The sequence below is a fragment of the Indicator indicator genome, chromosome 4 (assembly GCF_027791375.1).
Source record: "Indicator indicator isolate 239-I01 chromosome 4, UM_Iind_1.1, whole genome shotgun sequence".
In the NCBI taxonomy this organism is placed as follows: Eukaryota; Metazoa; Chordata; class Aves; order Piciformes; family Indicatoridae; genus Indicator; species Indicator indicator.
Window position 1 is genome coordinate 37,303,880 of NC_072013.1, and position 19,575 is coordinate 37,323,454.

The 19,575-nt window shown below is 45.7% G+C and overlaps 1 protein-coding gene across 1 annotated transcript in view; it reads right to left on the reverse strand.

Annotated features, from left to right (window-relative positions):
* RYR3 (ryanodine receptor 3) overlaps nt 1–19,575 on the reverse strand; it is a 249,302-nt gene that overhangs the window by 77,667 nt on the left and 152,060 nt on the right. The window contains exons 44-54 of the mRNA XM_054400698.1: nt 18,713–18,893; nt 18,157–18,268; nt 15,938–16,058; nt 14,948–15,117; nt 14,027–14,247; nt 10,984–11,074; nt 8,819–8,959; nt 6,573–6,736; nt 5,051–5,129; nt 3,455–3,544; nt 1,207–1,356 (exon numbers count right to left, since the gene is read on the reverse strand). Coding sequence (XP_054256673.1) covers nt 1,207–1,356; nt 3,455–3,544; nt 5,051–5,129; nt 6,573–6,736; nt 8,819–8,959; nt 10,984–11,074; nt 14,027–14,247; nt 14,948–15,117; nt 15,938–16,058; nt 18,157–18,268; nt 18,713–18,893 — 1,520 coding nt within the window. The remainder of the gene's footprint in view (nt 1–1,206; nt 1,357–3,454; nt 3,545–5,050; nt 5,130–6,572; nt 6,737–8,818; nt 8,960–10,983; nt 11,075–14,026; nt 14,248–14,947; nt 15,118–15,937; nt 16,059–18,156; nt 18,269–18,712; nt 18,894–19,575) is intronic.

Sequence of the window (19,575 nt, forward strand, 5' to 3'; positions counted from 1 at the left end):
GCAAGAGGAGATTTAGATTGGATGTGAGGAACAAGTTCTGATCCATGAGGGTGGTGGAACACTGCAACAGGTTGCCCAGGGAGGGAGTTGAGGCTCCATCCCTGGAGACACTCAAGGTGAGGCTGGACAGGGCTCTGAGCAACCTGATCTAGTGGAGGCTGTCCCTGCTGACTGCAGGGGGTTGGACTGGATGAGCTCTGGAGGTCTGTCCCAGCCCGACCCATTCTGTGACTATGGTCTTCTCTGGCAAGAAGGCCCAACAGCAGAACAGGTTCAACTGGCTGGAAGCAGAGAGTGAGGGTTACAAAATGCTGAGGTACTGTCTCATAACAGAGTGCTCAGAGGCCACTTTTGATAGGCTAAATTGCTGCTGGGCAATGAACCCAACACAGGCTTAAGGTGTCTGGCCACGATGCTCACAGCTCAGTGCTGGGGCCAGCCTATGCAAGCAATCAGCTCAGTCTTTGAACACTCCTTCCAGAACCACTCTGCCCAATTTGCTGCTCATTAATTCTCATTGTACTGAAGCATAAATGTGTGTTTAATTCACCCCAAGGGGTGCTATAACAGTCCCCCAACACTTGTCATAGTTTTAAACAGCTTTCCCCCTGTGTCCAGGTGGGGTTGGAAAGTCTCCAGAGAAGGAGACTCCACAACCTCTCTGGGCAGCCTGCTCCACGGCTCAGCACCCTCCCAGGGAAGAAGTTTTCCCTCCTGTTCCTGCAGCACCTCCTCTGCTCCAGCTTGCCCCCAGTGCCCCTTGTGCTGTCCTTGGACATCCCTGAGCAGAGCCTGGCTCCAGCCCTGCACATCTTTATCCCCAGCAATGAGGACAGCCCTCAGGCTCCTCTGCTCCAAGCCCCAGCTCCCTCAGCCTGGCCCCACAGGAGATGTTCCACTGCCTGCAGCAGCTTTGTGGCTCTGTCCTGGTCCTTCTTGAACTTAGGGACCCAGAACTGGACACAATATTCCAGATGTGGCCTCAGCAGGGCAGAGTAGAGGGGCAGGAGAACCTTTCTCAACCTGCTAATCACAGCCCTTTAGTTATAATTCAGTTTTTATCTGAGAGACATGACTCCTAACCTCAGAAGTCTTAGAAGTTTCTTTTCCTTAAAAGGAACACAAAACTACCACACTGAGGTATGATTTCTAAGTAAATTAACAAGCAAGCCCTGTGCTTTCTAAGTGTAAGCAATTCCACCCTACCTGGCTGGACTGAGAGATGTTGCGGAGCTTTTCATTTTCCCGCTGATGCATTACTGCTTCTCCACCTTCTCTGGTCCTTTCTAGGCTCCATCCCATGGCCAACATGGTTTTCAGTGATTCTCTGGCAGGCCAACGGTAAATTTCCTTTTCCTTTGAAGAAAATCATGTAAAACTTCTCTGTATTTGGCAAGTCACAAACACCCAATAAAAACCTTCTGTCCTTATTTACAAATTGCCACGTCGGACAGAATTTGTATGTTATATCTCAAGACATGATGTAATTCTTCCTACATGAGAAAGAAGCTTGAAAATACAAGTTTTGGGGGGTTGTTCTTGTGGCATTTGTTGCTGGGATGTATGTCACAAACTAACATCACTCAAACGAGCACAGGAGCAATAATGCAGTTTTCATATGAAACTTACTCACTGAATTTTCTAGTCCAAAATAGATTCAGAGAATGGCTCAGGTTGGAAGGGACCTCAGAGCTCATCTGCTCCAACCTCCCCACCATGCCCAGGGACACCTCTCAGCTAGACTCAGCTGCTCAAGGCCTCATCCAGCCTGGACTTCAACACCCCCAGGCAGGAGGCAGCCACAGCCTCCCTGGGCAGCCTGTGCCAGAGTCTCAGCACCCTCCTACTGAAGAACTTCTTCCTCAGCTCCACTCTAACCCTGCTCTGCCTCAGCTTCAAACCATTCCCCCTTGGCCTGTCTCTGGACACCCTGATGAGAAGTCCCTCTGCAGCCTTCCTGCAGGATCCCTTCAGCTATTGGCAGGCAGCTCTGAGGCCCCCCTGAGTCTTCTCCAGTCTGAACTGCAGGCCAGCTCCCTCAGCCTGTCCTCACAGCAGAGCTGCTCCAGCCCTTGCATCATCTTTGTGGCCTCCTCTGGACTCTCTCCAGCAGCTCTGTGTCCTTCTCCTGCTGGGGACACCAAAACTGGAGGCAGGATTGGAGGTGAGGTCTGAGCAGAGCTCAGGGGCAGAATCCCCTCTCCTGCCCTGCTGCCCACACCCCTCTGGCTGCAGCCCAGCACACAGCTGCCTGCTGGGCTACATGAGGGCACTGCTGGCTCCTGGGGAGCTGCTCAGCAACCAACACTCCCAAAGTCTCTTTCTCCAGAGCTGCTCTCAACCCGCTCTGCACCCAGCCTGGATTTGTGCCTGCAACAGGCTTGATAGCAGTTGAAGTGCTGAGAAGTTGGTCAGGCAAGTGTGCACCATCTGAAAGCAGCAGCACCCAAGGCCTTTCTCAGTCTCCCATAGAACTTGGGCAAGCTGCTCTGGCTCACAACTGCCAATAGCCTGCAGAGCAGGGCAGGCCTGTGGCTGTGTCCCAGCAACACCATGCCACCAGGACATGTACTAAACATAACAGTTTGTAAGGAAAGTGATAATTTTTAATGTCAAAATCTCTAATCCGAGACCATTCAGAAAATTCTCTTTTTTACTGCTTTAATAACAACAACCAACAATTCTTCACCTCCTCTTCAAAGATTTCAAAGCAATTCATGAACCTTGGGAAATTAAATCTTTTGAACCCCTCTTGCTTTTTTGTCATCTCAATTTTCTGAGCAGGAAAGGTGTGGTACAGAGGGACCAAATGTGACTGAGTCACCCAACAAACCACTGCAAAGTACCTAACAGAACTCAAATTCAGTTCACTGTTCTGACAACTGGAAGCCATTCCTGTCTGGTCAGGAAATGCAAACAAAACATGCTTTTCCCCTAATTGAGACACCACTTATGTTTTCTCATTTTCCTCTATTGTCTTCCTTGAAGACAAAATTGCCTTCAGATTCATTAATTACACTTTCACCTGAAACCTAGAAGTTGCTGCCAGTCATCTGTCATCCATGGAGGCCTGAACCCTGTGGGCTTGATACTCTGACTACAAATTGGTCCAGGTTCTTTACCATAGGAGTGGTGGAACACTGTGACAGGTTGCCCAGGGGAGGTAGTAGAGGCTCCATCCCTGGAGATATTCAAGATGAGGCTGGACAATGCTCTGGGCAACCTGATCTAGTGGAGGATGTCCCTGCTGGCTGCAGAGGGGGTTGGACTGGATGAGCTTTGGAGGTCCCTCCCAACCCAGGCCATTTACATCAGCATATTGGTGTTGCTACTCTGAACTGGAAGAATTTGAGTTTGTCTCTCTTCCTTTTAGAGAGTCTGTGTCAATCTGATTTTAAAAGGTACACCAATCAACCTGCTTTGTACTAATGCAGCTGAGATTTTCCTCTTTTACCTTTTCAGTTAGAGTTTTGAAAGGTCTTATCAATGGGTGAGTCTTCATATTTTCATCCAGTGAAACACCATATTTCCATCCAGTGTTAGTCTGAAAAAAACAGAAATGCCTTGAAATAAGAAGATGAGAAGAATACAGATGAGTAATGGCAAACTGGCCAGACAGGTCAGGCTGAACTGCTAACCTCATTGCTGCCACAGAAATTTCTGTTAAGAGAGCACACATCCAGCTGTGGATCCAGGGGAAAAGAACACAGAACACTGCCCTGACGGGCAGATGCCATCTTTGAGGACCAGATCATCTTTGAGGACCAGATCTCATGCCACCAGTTCTGAGCCTAATATACACTGGCCCCTTTCAAACAGACTGATGGATCAAGCTGGTGCTGGCTAAGGTGAAAAAAGTGTCTCTGTGTTTTTCTGGGAGGCTAAATGGAGCAGCACAGAGAATAAAATGATACATTAACAGATCAGGCACTAAACTTAATGACTCTTTTACCTTAATATTAACTGAGATTAATATGTGTATATTTAGATACCTTTCTCTACCAATTTGCAGACAGCCTCACACAACAGAATTGTTAGATTATACAATAGGCTGCCCACGGAGGCTGTGGCTGCCTCCTCCCTGGGGCTGTTCAAGGCCAGGCTGGATGAAGCTTTGAGCAGCTGGGTCTAGTTGAGAGGTGTCTCTGCCCATCGTGGGGAAGCTGGAGGAGATGAGCCCTGAGGTGCCTTCCAATCTAAGCCATTCTAGGATTAATTTGTTATTAATTGCAATAATAAATTACTTAACCCCACCTCTACTTTTTTCCTTGAATAAGAGGTTTAAAATTTACACTTAGATTGCACGAGTTACTCATATCCAAACACTCCCAACATAGTTACCAAAACCTGCAACTCCATCCAACTGCCTTTTGCTCAAATTTAACTTGAGAAGTCCTATTTATTGAAATATGTTTGCAAAATGTTACACTAAAAAGGCTTCAATTAAATGTTTCATTGGAACATTAAAAAGTCATTTAATAACTAATATACATTGTCTTGTCTTACAGCTATTTTGAAGTAGTGGAACAGAAACAAAACACAGTGACAGAGCACTTGGGAAATTATAGAGGACATCAGTACCTAACAGCCTTCCTAAAGCTAAAGAGGAAGAAAAGCTATAAAGAGAGGGGAAAGGGGAGAGGGGAAAAAAGGACATTAGCTTTTGCAGGTGCTCTGATCACAGAGCTGCTGCAGTAAAGTTGAATCTCTCATTCACAGTCACAAAACATCGTTGCCAGGCAAAATGAAGCCAATTTCTACATATTCTTACTTAAAGAAGAAACTAAAAGAAAGAAAAAAGCCCAAACCAAGTATCCCTCTCTCATTCCTGTGAAATTTTTGTCTTGCCAAATTCTGGCTGCTTTGAAAAAGTGACACATTTCAGTGCATGTTCTGGAGCAAATGGTTTGTTCCAGACATCCTTAAAGAAACAGCAGGCATCCTACAGAGGGCCTGTCAGCTAACCTGCCCAGCTTTTCTCTCAGTAGTCACCCCAGGTATTGGTCACCTGTCCTTTTCTGATAGTTGCCAGGCTTGAGAGGGTTCCTACCTTGTCAAAGGACCATTTATCATGGGAGTGTTCTGCATACTTGCTGACAATGTACTCCAACTTCTCTGGAAGCACGAGGCTGTGAAGAAAGGGCAGCACAGTCAGTCAACCTCAAGCTACTGCAGCCTGGCCTAGGAAGAAAATGTCAGTCTAAGAGAACACTAATCAAAATGCCTCACCTCCAGATGAAGGCAAGACATTTGGCTTTGCAACTGCATAACCTACTGATGCTTCTTTTACTGGGATAGGAATAGTATGGATGTTACACATTGCATAATGATGGAGGGATAAGACTTGAATAGCAAGAATCAACTAGCAGTCCTCACTTCTTGAATGGAAAAGTATTAGAAATCTCTATTTTGAAAGCACAGGTGTTCCAGGAAGGACAAGTCTCTATGAAATCATCACATGTGACCTGCTTCCATGTCTCAGGATCAGAGGATGTTAGGGATTGGAAAGGACCTCTGGAGATCTTCCAGTCCAACCCCCCTGCCAGAGCAGGACCAGAGAATCCAGCACAGGTCACACAGGAACACATCCAGATGGGGCTGGAAAGGCTCCAGAGAAGGAGACTCCACAACCTCTCTGGGCAGCCTGTTCCAGTGCTCTGGGACCCTCACAGTGAAGAAGTTCCTCCTGTGCTGCAGTTTCTCTCCATTGCCCCTTGTCCTATCCCAGGGTACAACTGAGCAGAGCCTGTCCCCTCCCTCTTGACCCCCAGCCCTCAGATATTTATAGACATTTATTAAATCCTCTCTCAGTCTTCTCCTCCACACTAACCAGCCCCAGGGCTCTCAGCCTCTCCTCCTCAGGCAGTGCTCCAGTCCCTTCAGCATCCTTGGAGCCCTGCCTTGGACTCTCTCCAGCAGATCCCTGTCCCTCCTGAACTTGGGAGCCTAGAACTGGATGCAATATTCCAGGTGTGGCCTCAGCAGGGCAGAGTAGAGGGGGAGGAGAACCTCCCTGGCTCTGCTGGACACACTCCTCTGAATGCCCCCCAGCACCCCATTGGCGTTCCTGGCCACCAGGGCACATTGCTGTTCTATGGATAAGAGGTTGCTACAGAGCAACTACCAAAATAAAGGTTTTATAGAGTTCAGGCAACAGGTCAATGGAATCACCAGACTTTGATGATCTTCTACCATTTGCTACAAGCAGACACTAAATAATGTCAGGAGTAAACATACTGCAGGTGCATATATCCCAAGCAGTTGAACTGTTGAGTCATAGGGCACACAATGAGTACAGAATTCACTATGCACTCTGAGACACAGTGTGGAAGTATTTAACATCTGGGAAGTATTTAACAATACTGAGAAGAATAGGTTTGGTATCTGGCAAACAGTCTATGGTGCAGTGTTTTGCAGGAGGAAGCAAAAATCCCTACACCACTTCTCAGAAGTACTAATAGCATGACAAAGTCAGCCAGCAGCCAACTCTCCCTCCAGAGAAAAACAACCTTCATAAGGAACGGCAGAAAAATATTTCAGGAAAGGAAATCAGTATCACTTATGTGACTTACTTGGCAGTGCTGACAGGTTTGGGATCAAAATTTCCCTCTGGATCCAGTGAAGTCTGCTTTTCCAAAGTGGCCTTCATTCGTGTATCTAAATAATCAGGGGGTAAGGCACCAGCTATAGCACTTAGACAAGGCAAAGCCATTCGAAAGAGCTCTGGATCATACTTCTGCAGGAGAGATAGGAACTGGTTGGAAAATTCAATAGAAAAACATGCAAAGATGTTAGTGACAACCAAGCAGCTGGATGGAAACATTAGAACATGCAAGCAGAGAATACAAAGCACATTTGAGAAATTCAGCACAGGGCAGAATTATTGCTGCATGACATCTCTCTGGCTTGGTATCAACTTTACACATTTCTAAGGCTGCTCAAATCAACCTCAGAGCATGCTGGCTCTTGTGTAAGTATAGACAGTAAGAGTCACTATGACCTACACTGGAAGGGCCAAGTGCTGCTTGGCTAATTGTAGAAGCACAATCATCTGTCAAAGCCTGTCTCAGCTCTACAAGGACTATCTCCTATCTTCACTGCAGAAGTCATTGCCATTTCTCCCTCTTTCCCCCTAATCTATTCCAGTTTAAATGGCGCTGGTTACATTAAATTGTGTTTTCCTACAGCACAGTCAGTTCATTATTTCCCCAAATTGTCCTGCTAAGAGGTTGAAGGAGCACATCTGCTCTTCTAAACAGCAGTTTTAGAATCCATTCCCTAGCTTTCATATTCCTCACCTGTAAAAGAGGCAGAAAGATACAACTCTCAAAGCTCTCCAGATGATACAGTGCAAGAGTTTGATGGGATCATAAGTATGCAATGAAGTTTGACTCAGTGCACAGGTAACCTGCTCTGATGTTACAACACAGGCACTAATCAAGCACTCATGGGGAAAAAAAAATCTTTTACACTGCAAAAATATTTCTTCACTGTTGTAAACAGGAAAACTCTATGCTCCTATAAACGTGAATTTGGTGTCAAGAAAATGCTGAAGAACAATTTTAAGGTCCACTGAAGATACTTGCTAATAAAATAGTATCTTTATATCATAGCAAGCAGAGTGCCTACGATTTTGAGGCTTTGCCTTCCTCTGTTTTGTTGCAGCACTCTTCAGTGTGTATTGCACAAAGCAAAGAAGTCAGATCCCAGGGTAAATTGCTTCCATTAACCTGCTGGAAGCCATGAAAAGACCACACCTGTAAATGTTTCAGTACAAGGCAGAAGAATGGATAGTGCCCCAGCTCAGCAGTTTTGCACTGCTCTTCTTTACTTGGAACAAAGTATTTACAGAAAGATGAAAATGCTATTACAGAGGTCCACCAGTGCTGGCAGGAACACCCCATCCTCTCATTTGTCTCCAAAAAGCTAAGCTGCACTAATTGCAAACATTTGTTTCGGGTCCTCTTGGCACTTTTTGTGCTTGTGAAAGCATTAAGAGGGTGGTAAATGGCACTAAAATTAAATGCAACAGAGGCTTAAAAAGCCATTCTGGAATAATGCAGAGATCATGCTCACTTCTATAGCACAAATCAAAATGCCTAGAGAACAGAGCATTGAAATCTGCTCCTTAGAACTAGAAGAAAGTGTCAGGGAGAGGCAATGAAAAAAAGTCATTATGGGTCCTGTAGTGAGAACCTGGTCAACCTGATGTCTGAGCACCACCAAGCACAGAACTATTCACTCAGTAAAGAATTTCTCCTATCAAAAGTGTAACTTATTTGGAGACAAACTAGGAGCCAGTGCTATAATCTCAAGATCACACTCTACAACAGGAAAAATAAAGATGTTTATTTCTAAGAAGGTTGCATCAGGTTCCTTAACCTGGGCAGTAACAAGAAAACTGACAAGAGAGAAGTGTGTTTGTGAAAACAGACAGCAGACTGCCTGTCCTTACACCAAAAAACTGACCAACAGATACAATCATCTCATCAATTCCATGTCAGCAAAAAGTATTTTAGTAGAACTAAGCTAGGAGAGAGGCCAACACTGACTTGTTAGTGCAGCAAGCAATCTGCCTCATTATTAGCATCACGCTGTTTGGGTACATCCAGACAAAGATTTGACATCAGAGCATCTCCCAATATTCAGCATTCAAAGTTTCATTAGAGAATTGCCTCCTTAAAAGCATTCATTGCCATCCCTCCCATATTAGCTGGAAGAATTGTTAAAACAGGAACTTTCCACACTTGGCAGGGCAAATTATCAGTGTAATGATTTGATAGGCATCCTACACTGTAATGCCAGCTACAGTCATTACCTTGTGAGACAAGGAATCAAATATTCCCCAGAAAAGTTTTTCAGTTAAATGCAATTCTTCTGCTGCTGCAATTCCACAGCTTCCCATTCCTGAAGGCAGACAATAATATTTCCAGCACTGCTCATAGTGATTTGTCAGAAGCTAGATTTTGAGAAAATAAAAATGCATGTAAAACACCGGGATTGACCAAATCAAACTGCTGAGTGCAGGCTGCATTGCCAGGAGCTCTTTAAGCAGTGGGGTGAGTACTATTCTTTATTTCACACAATCACAGAGTGCAGGGGTTGGAAGGGATCCCCCTGCCAGAGCAGGTCACACAGGAACACATCCAGGTGGGGTTGGAAAGTCTCCAGAGAAGGAGACTCCACAACCTCTCTGGGCAGCCTGCTCCAGGGCTCTGGCAGCCTCACAGGGCAAAAGGTTTTCCTTATGTTCATGTGGAACCTCCTCTGCTCCAGCTTGCACCCAGTGCCCCCAGTCCTTCAGCATCTTTGTGGCTCTGCACTGGACTCTCTCCAGCAGTTCCCTGAGGTCCTTCTTGAGTTGAGGGGCCCAGAACAGGACAGAATATTCCAGATGTGGCCTCACCATGGCAGAGTAGAGGGACAGGAAAACATCTCTAGACCTACTCACTACACCCTTTCTAATCTACCCCAAGTTGCCCTTGGCCTTCTTGGCCACAAGGGCACATTGCTGCCTCCTGGGCATCTTTCTGTCCACCAGGACCCCCAGGTCCCTTTCCCCAGAGCTGCTCTCCAACAGATCAGCCCCCAGTCTATACTGACCCATGGGGTTATTCCTCCCTAGGTGCAGGACCTTGCACTTGCCCTTGTTGAATTTTTTAAGGTTCCTCTCTGCTCAGCTCTCCAGCCTGCCCTGGTCACGCTGGCTGCAGCACTTTATTTCTAATGCCTTATAAAAATGGTCTTTTTACCTTCTTTTTCTTTTTTTTTTGGGACAGCAGCAGAACCCATGCTGTGGAAGCACAAAGCCTGTGTTACACTCAGCTGCTGCTGTGGCATTCTGAGCAATGACATCAAACAGCAAACTGATAAAACTTCAGGGCTGTCACCACCTGAATGCAGATTAGTTCATAGGATAAAAATAGAGGCAATGAAATGGGTATCAGACAGGACATGGGGAAAAGTTTTGCAAATTAAAATTGATTTTCCTTCTGTCCTTTGTAGCTGATGGCCTCAGTGTTATTCCAAACATTGCAAAAGACACCTGCAGGACACTGTGTGGAAAGAACTCTTGCACAGAGGAGCTGTAACATCCCCTTTTAAGAGTTAGCCTCTATGATTCGTGATGCAGTTGCCACATCAGTCCAAATTTACATTCATTACCTCTTTACAACTAAAAAGCCCCATCCCAGTGGAAATTCTACCATTTCTTTTAGCAGCAGACTAGAATCCTGGCACTTTAATTTTTCCTGGAATTTTGTGAGGAAGGGGAAAATCAGAGTGAAATCCCCAAACCAAGCACTCCCCCCTCTGCACCACGCTTTTGCTCCAAAATCGCTGATGGTCCAGAAACGTCTGACCCTGGCAGCTCTGCTTTAGAGTGGAGCAGGATTTCAGTTCTGCCATAAAAAGACCTGCAGACCTAAGGTCAGGCCCTCTTATCCCCCCAGGAACAGCAGCCACATCTGACAGGAAAAGTCAGAATGCAGGTAAGTTATCATCTCAAAGCTGTAATTCTCTATTTACATAACAAGGAGATGAGTAAGACTTCAGTCACTGATCACTCAAAAGTGAAAGGTGAATTCTGTTCCCTGAAGCCCACTTTCTGTGAGCATCACTCCAAATTAATTCCTGGATTATGCATCCTGCCACGAGTTATTATAGTTCATACAGCAGAAAAAGAAATATCAAGATTATGCTAAGATTTAGTTTGATAATTTCAAATATTCCCTTGCTGAAGCAGTAGGAAAAGTCACACAATCCATTTTTCATGTCCTAGACACTGCTTGCATTAGGCATGGTTGCACAGAAACTTTTATCATTATACTCAATTCAAAAGACTTTATGAAAAGAAGAACATTGTTTTCACTTCAGGAGTCATTTCACACTGCTCCCTCTTGTCCTGCTCTGCTTTTCAAGACATGACAACAGCAGATGGTGGTGAAGTCAGTTTGATGCATGTGCAGAAAGCAAAGCATTTACCTTGAGAGGCATTTTACAGTACTCATTGAGGAGGGGCACATCAAAAACCAGCCTTCTCAGCAGCTGCTGCAGCATGGAGGGACGTAAGTGGCTGCAATTTAAAAACCAGAAGTCATCAGTGAAATCCAAAGGGCTCAGTGAACAGGAAAGAAAAACTGAAATCCATTTACACATTGGTTTCAAATCACTAATTAAAGGTATTCTGCAAAGCCAACAGGAGGTGCTTACGGAATCTCACTGTACCTCAGCAACATCTTGAAGGATACAGCACATAAAGATCATAGAATCATCCAGGTTGGAAAAGACCCTTGAGATCATCAGGTCCAACCATGAACATTACTCTACCAAGTTCAGCACTAAACCACATTGCTAAGCTCCACATCTAAATGACCTTTAAACACCTCCAGGGATGGGGACTCCACCACCACAGCCTGTTCCAGAGGAACAGCTCTGCTGTGAGGACAGGCTGAGGGAGCTGGGGGTGTTCAGCCTGGAGAAGAGAAGACTCTGGGGGGACCTTAGAGCTGCCTGCCAATAGCTGAAGGGATCCTGCAGGAAGGCTGCAGAGGGACTTCTCATCAGGGTGTCTAGAGACAGGCCAAGAGGGAATGGTTTGAAGCTGAGGCAGAGCAGGGTTAGCGTGGAGCTGAGGAAGAAGTTCCTTCAGTAGGAGAGTGGTGAGACTCTGGCACAGGCTGCCCAGGGAGGCTGTGGCTGCCTCCTGCCTGGGGGTGTTTAAGGTCAGGCTGGATGAGACCTTGAGCAGCTGAGTGTAGCTGAGAGGTGTCCCTGCCTGTGGCAGGGAGGTTGGTGTAGATGATCTCTGAGGTCCCTTCCAATCTGAGCCATTCTAGGATTCTACCAGTGACCACCTGGGCTCTCTTAAGCAAAGAGACAATAGAAATGGTTGTGCCATGTGAGAGCAGAGAGGAGGGTGCTGGATTTTGTTCAGATTACACAGAGGGGACAACCCAAGCTAAAGAAACAGAATGGTTTCCAGTATGACACTAAAAAGCAATAAAACACTCCTAACCAAAACTGATCTGGGAAATACATTTTGATTATTCCTGAAAGGAAAAAAAGTATCACCTGGAACACTGAGTAAATTACACAACATTTGCTTTTGAGTTGTTGAATTTCAGTCATGTATAGACTCAAAAACAATGTAAAAAAAGCTCCTTTTATACCTCTCCCTCAATCATCACCTTTTCAGGTTCCAGTCTCCTGGTCTACTAAGCTGTTCCAAAGGAGCAAGATTATGTCTTACACTGATCCCCTTTATTAGGCTTTTCTGAGTCTTTTCCATTTCTACTCTGTCCTCTTCATGGCAGTGGTCCAGCGCTGTGCACAAACTGTGCACTGCAGCACTAATTTCACAGTCCACTGCACAGACAAGCAGCACTACAGCTGACGACAAAGATCAGGCATTATGATTCAGTTGGTAATTCTGTATTTCAACTCCTTCAGTGCTCAGTTTGGGGTTTGGATCTGTTTTAGGACTGGAAGACTTGAGGGGCTTTTCCCCCCACCTTTTTCCTTTAAACAAACAAATAAACCACAAAACAAACCAACCACACAAAGCACAACACACACACCCCCCTGCCCCCAGCAAAAGGGCCAAGGTTCTTCAAACCACACAACCAGAAATACAAACACAACAATCTCCTAAGTCCCCAACACACTATCAGGCTGCCAGAGCAGTTTTGTTGTTTGAGCAGTCACTAGGGGTTTGTTTTTACAAGCAATCAGAGCTTCTCTTGTGCACCATAAAGCTGATAGCAACATGACAACTTGAATAACACAGCACCTCTCATGCAAAAAAATGAAATCCGTTTTCTCTTGTGAATAAAGCTCAAGCTCATCATACACTCTGCTCAGTTACTTCATGTGCAAGCAAAATAATCTTAGTCCTACATAATACAGAATCACTGAATACATCTGGTTGGAAGAGACCTCAGATCTTCCAGTCCAACCTGCAACCCAGCACTGAAGGGTCAACACTAAACCATGCCCCTAACACATAAAGGAATTATTAAGATACACATAATACACAAACAAGAACAAAATAATCTTAGTTCTCCATTATATAGAATCACCAAATACATCTGGTTGGAAGAGACCTCAAAGATCTTCCTGCACCTGGGCTGGAACAATCCTCACTATCAATACAGACTGGGGGAGGAGGTGTTAGAAAGCAGCCCTGTGGGAAAGGATTTGGTGGTGCTGATAGATAAGAAACTGGCCAGGAGCAGGCGGTGTGAGCTTGTAGCTCAGAAGGCAAATCCCATCCTGGGCTGCATCCAAAGCAGCACTGCCAGCAGAGCCAGAGAGGTGATTCTGCCACTTTGCTCTGCTCCAGGGAGACCTCACCTGGAGCGCTGTGTGCAGGTCTGGAAGGACCTCAGTATAGGAAGGACATGAACCTGATGGAGAGGGTCCAGAGGAGGGCCACAAAAATGATCAGGTGGCTGGAGCAGCTTTGCTATGAGGACAGGCTGAGGGAGCTGGGGATGTTCAGCCTGGAGAAGAGAAGGCTCCAGGCAGACCTAATAGCAGCCTGCCAGGACCTACAGGAAGGATGGAGAGAGGCTGTTTGCAAGGGCCTATGGCGACAGGACGAGGGGCAATGGCTTCAAACTAGAGAAGGGCAGATTTAGCTTGGATATCAGGAAGAAGTTCTTCATTATGAGGGTGGTGGAACGCTGCCACAGGTTGCCCAGGGAGGTGGTTGAGGCTCCTTCCCTGGAAATATTCATGGTAAGACTCAAAGAGGTCCTGGGCAACCTGATCTAGTTGGGGATGTCCCTGCTGACTACAGGGAGGTCAGACTGGATGACCTCTGGAGGTGCCTTCCAGCCTGGACCATTCTATGATACTATGATTCCATGATACTGTGATTCCATGATTCTACGATTCCAGACCAATCTGCCACTCAGCACCGAAGGGTCAGCAGTAAACCACGTCTCTAATGCACAAAGAAAGGCATTCTTAAGGCACACATAGGAGCCAAAGGGCTCCATTCCCCCTGTCAGCCCCCACGTACTGGCAGATAGCAAGCAGGCATTCCTCGATGGTGTCTCGCTGTGCTTTCGTCAGGGAGCGCCCCTTGGACAGCCGATAGATGGTGTGCAGCATGGAGTCCACCAGGGAGGCGTGGTGCTCGGTGCCAGAGAAGAGGGGAGCACATCTTTTGAGCAATGGAAACACAGCTGAGCAAATATACCTGTTCAGTGCCAGAGCTGCCTCTGTGGTGCTCAGAGAAACCTGTGGGAAGCAGCAAATGATTGTTGGTATTGTATGCCAAACAGGTGATTACGTACTGAGTCTATCAAACATATTAAATATTCCTTAAGTCTCCTTAGCAGCTGGGTCCTGACATGATATCCCCAGTACAGACTGGGACAAAGGCTAGATTTTTTAACTTGGGAAAATCCATGCCATCCACTAATCTCCTGTCTCTTGCCCAACCGCATCCTGAACCAACACTAGCAAGAAGCATTTGTGCAGCTTCCATCTTAGGTTAGCAAAATCATGAAGCATTAAGCAGCACTTTTTGACTCAGTTTCTTCATATCCACATGAATTTTCAGTGTAATTCCTGGAAGCAGACATGAAATTGAAGTAAGGGTGAGGCCTGTTCCAGCATATCTAATGTACTTACTGTATAACTCAAGTAAGACTGGAATAAAAGCCTTCACATTACACAGTTACTTCATAAGGTGCTGCTGAATGCTTATGAGTAGGCTTATGCATGCTAAATGAAGTGTAACTGAATTGTTACTGTTTGTGATGGCAGTGAGTCTATGCTACCCCCTCACTTTTAAAAACAAAGAAACCAAACCAACAACAAAACCCAAAAAACTCAAACAGTTTTGAACTGAAATTCAGTTTCTTCCAGAGCCACTACATCCAGCCCCTGCATCTTGACTCCACATATATATATATATATATATGGAAATACTTACAGTGTCTAAAGAGGCAGAGGCTCTTAGATCTGGTAAAAACCCGACTTCCAGCAGGTGAAGGAGGAAGCTTTGGTCAGTAATCCCATAGACACGGTCTAAGAAGAGCACCATGGGTGCTTTGTGGTCAGGACAGAAGCTTGCAGACATGTCTGGCTCATTCACTGTGCCATCTGCACAGACACAGGATGCAGTTGTCAATGGCAGAGTAACAGCAACCAAGGAATACCAAGACAATCATGCACACCAGAACTACATTTAACCTGCAAAATCACATGGGCAGGGAAAATCCTGTTCTTGTCCAGTTTGTTCCTGTGCTGAAAAAGGATTCTGTTCATCACCTCCAAACCCCTATTATTTTGCAGTTTATTAATCTTTCTCTTTCACTTGAAAGCTACAGGATGATTGGTGTTCTGCTTGCTTCGTTGCAGAAAAGATGTCTATGGTAAAATTAATGATAAATATTACTGCAAATATGAAAATAACTATTAACTGCGGAGTCAAAGAAGGTTAAGAATTTTAATTTTTGTCTCATGCAAGCAGTAGAGAAAGCTGCACTTCCATGCAGACAACTCTAAGCTAATGCATTTGCAGAGAGGTTGTGGAGTCTCCTCTGGAGACATTTAAAACCTTCCTGGACGTGTTCACGTGTGACCTGCTCTAGGTGATCCTGCTCTGGGCTGGATGAGGTCTCTTCCAACCCATAACCTTCTGTGACTCTGTGAAATCAAAGACATGTCTAGATGATGCTCAGTTTGAAAGTGACACTACAAAGAGATCCTGAGGAGGCCATCACTGAAATCCTGGGAAGCCCTCAGCTGCAGGTGTAGCAGCGAGCAAGTCGGACAGCACGAAAGAGAAGATTCTTTTGTTCTGCAGCACGTTTCTGCTTGTACTCAACTACCAAAGCTCATCTATTTTATACCTGAAGGCTTATGTGGCAAAACACCTTTATAAAAAGGTGAACTGGTCTGAGAAAAGGATAGAAGTTACCTTTGTTAACTGTTGACAGCTTTAGTGGTATGCTTATAATACCAACCAAATCCTCAGTTGGCACCAGAGACCGAAGGATCGACCGGATTCGAATCGCTTCCCCTTTTCCACTTTGAATAAGCTGTTAGAAAAAGTTTCTCAAGTAAGAGATTTAGTACCAGGGGGCGTAAGAAACTTTTCCTGAAAATACTGATATTAATATGATTTTTTTCCCAAACATTGGAAAAAAAATGCACAGCAATTCAATGTATCCCAGCACTTGGAGATGTTAGTTTTCAGCTGCTCCTAGTTTTGACATCCTCAATTCACTCTCCTATTTAGAATTTCACAATATTAAAAACCCCTCATAACACACAAACCCCCCACATGGATAAGATTTGTAAACCAATAAAGTAATGACAATTTCTGAATCATATTCATTACAGTGCCAGGTTTGGATCCTGCCTAGTTACACTATGAACAGATTCAAACCTGCCTTATTTACCTTCATGTTTTTCTATTATTTCTATGCAGTAAAACTTTCAAAAGGCATTGCTGGGGTAGGCTGAGGACTGATCTGTTGGAGAGCAGCTCTGGGTGGACAGAAGGATGCCCATGAGCCAGCAATGTGCCATTGTGGCCAAGAAGGCCAATGGCATTCTGGGGTGTAGTAGAAGGGCTGTAGTTAGCAGGTCAAGAGAGGTTCTCCTGCCCCTCTACTCTTGCCCTTCTAAGGCCACATCTGGAACATTGTGTCCAGTTCTGGGTTCCTCAGGTCAAGAAGGACCTCAGAGTTGAAAGAGTGCAGCACAGAGCCGCAAAGCTGCTGCAGGCAGTGGAACATCTCCCTGTGAGGCCAGGCTGAGGGAGCTGGGGCTTGGAGCAGAGGAGCCTGAGGGCTGCCCTCATTGCTGGGGATAAAGATGTGCAGACTCCACATTGCATTAGTGCACAGAAAAGCAGCTCCTCTCTATCTCATTCCTATGAAAATTATTTGTCCAGCTGCCTAGAGGACAGGAAAAGGCCAGTTTCAGAAATGTCACTAAAATGGTGAACACTTTTTTAGCGGAACACTAAAAGCTCATCTTTGCTTTACAAAAATTACCAAAATTTTAGATAAGTAAAAAGCCATAAGGAATCAAAAGACCATGATTACAGTATCACAGTGTAGAGAAATGGCCAGAACATAAAAGGCCATGAGATGCACAAGCCAAGCTATACTGACTATAAACAGGCTGACTTGTCCTTGAGAGGCTGATAAGAGAAAGCTTGGCAGAGCAGTAAACAGGAGATGAAGCCAGGTGTTGGAACTGGAAGGCAGAAAACATTGCTGATACCATATTCCAATCAGCGTCCAGTAACGGGTGCGTGAGCAATGTATGTTAGCCAATTGCAGGTTAATGTTATCCTCATGGACAGCACATAATACTATAAAAGCCTGTGTCTTATAATAATAAAGGAGCAAGATTTTGAACTCAAATTGGGCCTGTGTCTTGACTCTGGCTGAGCAGGACTTCAACTCATATTGAGTCCGTGTCCTGACTCTGGACAATCTCCTACATCACAGTACATTAGAGCCAGAGCAGCATCGCCCGGGGTAGTCCACACAGGAATGCATCCAGGTGGGGTTGGAAAGTCTCCAGAGAAGGAGACTCCACAACCTCTCTGGGCAGCCTGCTCCAGGGCTCTGGCACACTCACTGCAAAGAAGTTTCTCCTCATGTTGAGCTGAAACCTTCTGTGTTTAAGTTTGTATCCACTGGTCCTTGTCTTATTACTGCGCACCACCCAAAAGAGCCTGGCTCCCTCCACTTTGACCCCCACCCCTCAGCTACTGATAGACATTGATCAGATCCCCTCTCAGCCTTCTCTTCTCCAGACTAAACAGCCCCAGGGCTCTCAGTCTCTCTTCACAGGGGAGATGCTCAAGTCCCCTAATCAATCTCCTGGCTCTCTTTTGGACTCTCCAGCAGGTCTCTGTCTCTCTTGAACTGGGGAGCCCCAAACTGAACACAGGATTGCAGCTGTGGTCTCAGCAGGGCAGAGCAGAGGAGGAGAAGAACCTCCCTAGCCCTGCTGTTTAGACCTGATTGTTTACAAACAGCTGGCAGGGAACACATCTGTAATGAAGTCCACCTCCTGAAGGGAAGAAGCCTTTGAACAGAGAAGAGTTTAGTTAGACAGCTGCAGTCCTGCCTACAGCTGCCCTGCCCCTCAGAGAAGGTGCCCGAAGGGACTCACATGCATTTCCGGAGCACAGCGCCCAAGCAGGTCGATGAGAGCTGAGTAAAAGGACATGATTGCATTGCCCATGTGCACAATTTCCTCCTCCTCCTCCTCCTCCTCCTCCTCACTAAAAGGTAAACAATACCAGTGAGCATTTTCCTTAATGCAGCTCTGGAGCTAGGCCTGTGATCCAGAGACTGTTAATCAGCTACAGGGTCTCCGCTAGCTCTGGATTTCCAGGGTGGATTTATGCCTACAGTCAGCAACTCAACAGCAGTATCAGACTTCATGTGAGCCTTCTGCCTTCCTCTTTTCACTTTACCTTAGCTCCATTCCACCACAGCCATTGCCTTCCCTTTGTCCTTCAGGCCTCTTCTGTAACTCCTGCTTCCACTTTTATGGAGCTCATGCTTTATGGATTCTTTATGCCAACTGCTTGTGAGTGCAAATCTTTACTGCTCTGCATTTGTGCAATGCCTTACACAACAGGGCCTGATATGCACATACTGCAAGCATCATTAAGCCAGCTACTAAATCATCCTTTGCCAAACAAGCATTCACCTTTACTTACCCTTCTCTTTTATATGTCTGGGAGGGAAGGTCACGAGCAGGATTCTCTGAGATCCTGATGGCTTCCTGCATAGCTGCCAGCAAACCATTTCCTCCTTCTCCCCTAAGGTCTGGTCCAAAGCACTCTGGCCGTCGAATCAGGAGCTTGACCACAACACTTGCATTTTCCTCAACACTTTCACCTAGAGACCAGAAAAAGCACTGTAAATACTTTCTCTGAAAGGTGTCCATAAGTCAAAAGACAATCAATCACATTTCCCCCTAAATGTTACAAAATATTAAAAAAAATAGTAATAATTCTGTCTCAAATAGGCAGCACTGAATGTGCTTCGTCAAAGCCATAGGGAGGCTTCCAAATGATGGTGAGGACTTGCCTAGCAAATTGTCACTGCACTCAGTCTAGAAAGGCTCACTTTAGAAAGTTCACTTGCTTTGTATGGCAAAGGCTACACTCACTGCTGTAAAAGCCAACCGGTCCCTAGGGCAAGAAGGCTGCAAAGGCAAGGGCAGGAAGGAAGTTTTGACTCCAGTCAAACACCCCCAGCCTCTCGCTCTCTCCTGCAGGACAGGAAGATCACAACTGTCTAGTAGCAAAAGCAGAAGCTATACATGCAGGCAAAAGACAAAGACAAATCCATTCACTGCTTCCCAGGCAGACACTCAGCCAGTTCCTAGAAAGCAAGGCCTCAGCACATATAATGACTGCTTGGGAGGACAAGGGCCATAACCAGAAGGCCGCCCTCTTCTTCCTCTTTTCCCTGAGCTTTTGTTGCTGAATGCAATGCTATGCTATGGGAATATCCCTTTGGTCAAAGTCAGTTCTGCTGTTTGTTTCTCTTCCCAACCTCTTCTCCATCCCAAACC